Below are 5588 nucleotides of genomic sequence, written 5' to 3' on the forward strand. Positions count from 1 at the left end.
ACCACAACTATGGTAGGAGTGGGGAGTTCCCAAGGTACACGGCTAAGACTACCAGAGCCTAGTGGACTATCCTAACCCTGGATCAGGGTGTCATCTAGCTGTCCCATCCCTTTATCTTTATAATTAATGTATTTTGTACTATGTTGGGATTCCCCTCCTATATAAAAGAGACCCTTCTCATCTTGTAAAGGCATGTTGCTTTAGTTGCTCCACACGAAATATACAAGAACATTCTATTTGCTCTCTAAAATACTCTTTTGATATTATTGCTTTCATTTATTATCTTCATATTTGTTCATCATTTATTGCTTATTACTGGCCATAAAGAGCCTCCATTAATTTTATTACAAATGTTAGACACACTTCGACTGCCTTCGATAGCTCACAGTCGAGCTCCGGAATCAACCTCAAGGCCCCGAATTGACAAACTCGAGGCCCCGATAATTAATCTAACGGTTTGATTATTGCCCTACCCTTAACTCTCATTAAGTTTCTAAGTCTCATATACATAGCATCTACTGCTTAACAACTAGCATAAAAATAGATCATGTATTTTTAGAGTCTCATATTCAAATTTAATTGTTATTATCATTTTCACGATAAACACTTCATTTACCAGAAACTTGTAAGATATTCAATTGACAAATGGTTTAATTTCTTGTATATATTGACGGGGTAAAGAATTTTAATTCATACGAGTAGGGTAACTTTTCGGTTTGCCTCGGAGACATTATTTTCTTTAGAATTTAGCTGCGATAGTGGTAAAAATAAAATAAAAATCACAGGTCTATTTAATATAACTAATTGTATCATGTCGCGTTGATCTATTTTTAGGCTACCAATTATCATATCAAGCTTGTTATGAAACTACATGATGTGAGCAAGGGTAGAGCTAGGTGTAAAAATTGCACGGGGCGTCCTATTTGATCGCCCCCATTTAACCTATACTCATTTTTTTAAAAACTTTTAACTTGTACCTGCTTTTTAAACAATTTCAGCCCCTTTCTCCTCCTACTTCTCCTTCTCAAAGTTATATCCGCCCTCAACCTCTATCTTTTATGGAAGCGCCAATCCCAATTAGTTTACTAAGTACACTCATCTTGGTCCCATGATTGCACCACCAGTGTTCATTATTCACTTGATTAAGACTAGATCATACTTCTGCGAAAGTTGGCAAAATGAATGCTGCTTTGTGAATCTGAAAAAAAAAAGATAAACAAAAACTTCAGATCTAGAGTTCTAGAACTTCAGTTCTAGAGCTGAAGTTCGCCAGTTACAAAACAAAAATTTCAACTCTAGAGCTGAAGTTCGCCAGTTACAAAAATAAAAACTTCAGCTCTAGATTTGAAGTTTGTCAGTTAGCCAGTTACAAAAATAAAAACTTCAGCTATTACAAATAAAAACTTCAGCACACTTAGTTCAGCACACTTGCTACTTTAGTCCCGTCTACTAGAATGCTGAAATTTTGCGTGATTGCCTTTGCTACTTCAGCCCCGTATGCTGAAGTTATGCGAAAAAGTGGGTACGCTTGTAATTTTTTTTTTTGCAAAGCGGGCACAAGTTAAAACGTGACCCAAAAAGCGGGTATAGATGCAAATGCCCCGAGCTAGGTGGAGGTAATAAGTGGGTTCAATCGAACCTCCTTCCCGAAAATTATACAACATAAATAAGGTTAAACGTTTTTTTTAATGTACAGTCAAACATCTCTATAACAACCTCGTTTGTTCCGGATATTTTTGATGTTATAGCGAATTGCTGTTATAGAAAACATATATTATAATAGAATATGAGATTTAATTCCGGATTAATTGGACTTTTATAGAGAAGTGTTGTTATATAAGGATATTGTTATATAGATGTGACTGTATATATATTAGTGTTGAAACCCATTAGCTTCTTTAAATGTTAATTGTTTTTATTTTTTGAATTCTCTAACTGAGAAACATATTTCCGCCGGTAGATATAATAGGTCAAGCCAATGTAATCGTGTAAAAAATTTATAAACCGTGGTGCGTAAAATTAATTTTTTTTAACTTTATCCATCATTCGACCTTCATTTGTCTTACATAAGTTTGTAATTAACACGAGGGAATTATCGTTATTATTTCTTAGGTAGTGGAAATTGAATAGCATGATGACGGACCAGAGAATCAAAAGGAAGTTGCCTTGAAGTTTCCATAGAGTTCATGATTTCAAACTTTTCAAGCCTATCCAAATGGAACATGCTTTACGTGTCAAACAATTATAGCCGGATTTTATTGACTACTCCCCAATCACTGCAACTTTCAGAGTACAACTTTCTGACGTTTGATTATTCTTTTCTTCTTGGATCTTGCTAACCATTTCAAATCTTATTTTTGTTTTCTTTTCTTTTTCAACTTACGAAAGAGCATAAGAAAAAGCAAAAAAAAAGCAAAAAAAAAAGGCATTCACATAGAGACAATAAATAAATTTAATCCAAAGTACGAGAAACAGAAGATGATATAATTAAGTAACTACGTACATTGCCTTTGCTTTTGTGTGTATACCCAAAGTCCAAAATCAGAATGAAAGAATGAAAATAACTTAAGTTTCCCTTTTCCCCCCAGATAATAATACAAGCAAAAAGGTATGAACATGTAAATTCTTTCCAAGTTTCAGCCCCTAATGTCCTAAGAAAGGGATAATACAAAAAAAAAAAAAAAAAGACCAAAAAAAAAATGGATAAAGAAGACTATTGGTAATTGACAGCAAGTTTACAAAAGAAAATAATATGCTGATATTATTTCCTTTATTAGTTCCCTGAGAAACTGCTAGTCTTGTTGCTATTGCTTGTGGGACCGGACGTGGGGTTGTTGCCATTGTTCGGATGGGAACCACCGATGATGGAGGAGATGGCGGCGGCAAGGGCGGCAGTAAAGTTGGGGTCGGCAGTGATGGCGGCCGTGGCGGCGGAAAGTGTATCAGAAAATGAGGGGTGGTGAATATTGTCTTGAGAGACTTGTAAACCTGAAAATCTTGATTGGTTATACAAAGCCTGGCCCAAAACCTGAGGCATTTGTGGAGCTGACATTGAACCAACAAAATTCGGATGATTAAGACCAGCTGGTAAAGGAACTTGGAATTGTGTAGCTGGATTTCTTTGATGATAATTAGACATTGCATTTGGATTTTGAGTAAGGTCCAATGTTACAGTAGGAAATGGAGCTGATGCTGAAATAGTTGCCATATTTGATGAACATGGAAGAATGGTCCTTGCTAGGAAATTTGTATTCATTAAACCATCAGCACTTGGCATTGAACCAGACAGCAACATGTTTGCTGCTGCTGAAGTGGTGGATGCCATAGCCATGGCTGCTGGTGGTAGTGGGTGGTTATGTGTACCTTCATATGTTGTTATTAAGATTGTTCTGTCCTCAGCACACCTTTGCACCTGAACATTTATGTCAATATTACACATTAGACTTACTTCAATTTTATGGGTAAAGGTGATCTGATTGTGTAAAAATGGTATATATTACTTAAACTCGTAAATTAAACATAGATGAATGTACCTGTTTGCGCACTGGACAACCAACAGCCATGGTGCAACGATAATAAGCTCGTGGACATGGATTACCTTTTGCCATCTTCTGACCATATTTTCTCCACTGGCAACCATCACTTATCTACAAAATTTTCAGACACATGACTTAGTTTGATGCAGAAATAATTAACATGTTACTACATAACAGTACATAAAAACTATGCTTAACAAGTTATGTACCATGGGAGCTTCTGATCGGGCACGGACAGAAACACGAGCTTTCCTCATGGTTGCTTCTGTTGTTTGTTCAACAGGTTTTGAGGAATTCATCAATTTAGGAACCTTGTTGGGAACCCAACTCTCAGATTCTGGGCTTTCTTCCCTGCCAATTGCCTTATCTCTTGACATTTCCATATTGTTACGAGGTGATCCAGAATGTGTTCTCTCTTCTGATGTTGAATGAGATTGAGATGGCTCGTCCACTGGATCAGCTTTCGCACTACTTGGACCTAGTTCCATGAATTGTCTTGGAACTATGTCCCCATCTTTTTCTTGATTCTTCTCTTCAGACTTCACTTCAACAACCTAAAGAAATAATAGATGATTATCTGATTGTGGAAATATCTATTAAAGTCGATAAAATTTAAACTTTAGAATTTACTGTTTTACTAAAGGAAGATTTTGGAAACTACCTCATGGTTATGTGGACTTTCAGTTCTTGAAATCAGCTGTTGTTGCTGTTGCATGAGGGTAACAAGATGCATCTGAAGTGCAGAATAACTGTTGGTAACTTGAGTAAGCATCCCTTTTAGACGTTGATTTTCAGTATTCATCCTTTCCAGCTCAACTTGCAATTGTGCCAACTGCTATATGTAAATTAAGACAATAGAAGATATAATTCAATTGACTAATCAAAATTACATGTATGTGCATGACATAAAACACACAGTATCAAAGTTTCATTAATGGAAATTTGAAGTCGACTAGTTTAGTTTTTATTTTATTTTTACTTTTGCGTTAAACTAATAAGTTATCGTCAAATTACCTCATTTTTAGTTCTTTTTTCTTCAACTTCTGATGAAATCCCATCATCTACTGTTGATTGATCACTAATTCCAGTATTTGCAGTCACAAGTTGCAAACCAGTCTACATAAAATTAAATAACAAACAATTATTATATGATCACTTGAAATTATTCAAGAAATGATGGAGCCATAATTTAAAGATAGTAGATTATGAGCTTAGTAATATGTATATCTGAATCAATCTATACTTGTTTTTTTGTACATATATGTAAAATCTAACCCAAAATGAATAAGATAGAAAAAAAAAATCAAAAAAAGGGATCACTTACATGTACAAACAAATCAGTCCTCATAGTATTATTACCCTGAGAATTCTCCTTCTTTACAACGACATCATGAATAGACTTCTTCTCAGAGAAGAAGTCAACTTCATTAACCATGCCCGGCCGTTTCTCGTCAGCCGGAAATTCGGCTCCGGAAAACATTTCACCACCCTTGATATTGTTCAATCTTGGGCTTAAGTTAAAACCAAAAAAAGGCTTGTTCTTGAAAAAACCTACTTTATCAGAAGAACTTTCAAGGGTAAGACCCCATCCTTTGTCCATAAAATCAATATATTTTAAAGAATAAATAAGCTGGAGAATTAATATGGAGCAGCAGATAATCAAAAGCCAAGGAAGAAGCAAACTAGAGAGATGAAAAAAGTAGGAAAATGTGGAGATAGAAAGATGATAATGAAGAGTCTAAGAAGTTTTTAGCAGATGCAATGGACGCAGCTATAAAAAGACTTGAGGTGGTGACTTCTGCGAAGGTTACGTAGACCAAGAAAACTACGTTGATTAAGTACACAAAAATAAAAATAAAAATAAAATAAAAGAAATACCTTACCCTCCCAAAAAATGTCACTGTTACTGTTTGGACACTCAAAACAATTTTTTACTTAACTACAACTTTTTTCAAGCAATTCCAAATAGGTCTACCATAAAAGTTACTATAATTTATAATAAAGTTTTATGAAAACTAATACTAATATGTTTGTTTAAAATATTTAGAAGTT

General features: G+C 34.8%; 1 protein-coding gene across 2 annotated transcripts; it reads right to left on the minus strand.

The window, feature by feature from the left end:
- Nucleotides 1-2463: 2463 nt before the first annotated feature.
- On the minus strand, nucleotides 2464-5327 carry LOC104226164 (probable WRKY transcription factor 31). 2 transcript variants are annotated; one of them, XM_009778074.2, is made up of 6 exons: nucleotides 4861-5327; nucleotides 4551-4652; nucleotides 4198-4368; nucleotides 3746-4090; nucleotides 3534-3647; nucleotides 2464-3412 (listed from the first exon to the last, which is right to left on the minus strand). In XM_009778074.2, exons 1-6 carry the CDS (start codon nucleotides 5134-5136, stop codon nucleotides 2774-2776), a joined length of 1647 nt encoding a protein of 548 aa, XP_009776376.1. In that variant the 5' UTR covers nucleotides 5137-5327; the 3' UTR covers nucleotides 2464-2773. The 2 variants fall into 2 exon arrangements, with proteins under 2 accessions (XP_009776376.1, XP_009776375.1); XM_009778073.2 differs by having other exon boundaries at nucleotides 4198-4371.
- Nucleotides 5328-5588: the final 261 nt, after the last annotated feature.

Source organism: Nicotiana sylvestris, chromosome 2 (genome assembly GCF_000393655.2).
Source record: "Nicotiana sylvestris chromosome 2, ASM39365v2, whole genome shotgun sequence".
NCBI lineage: Eukaryota > Viridiplantae > Streptophyta > Magnoliopsida > Solanales > Solanaceae > Nicotiana > Nicotiana sylvestris.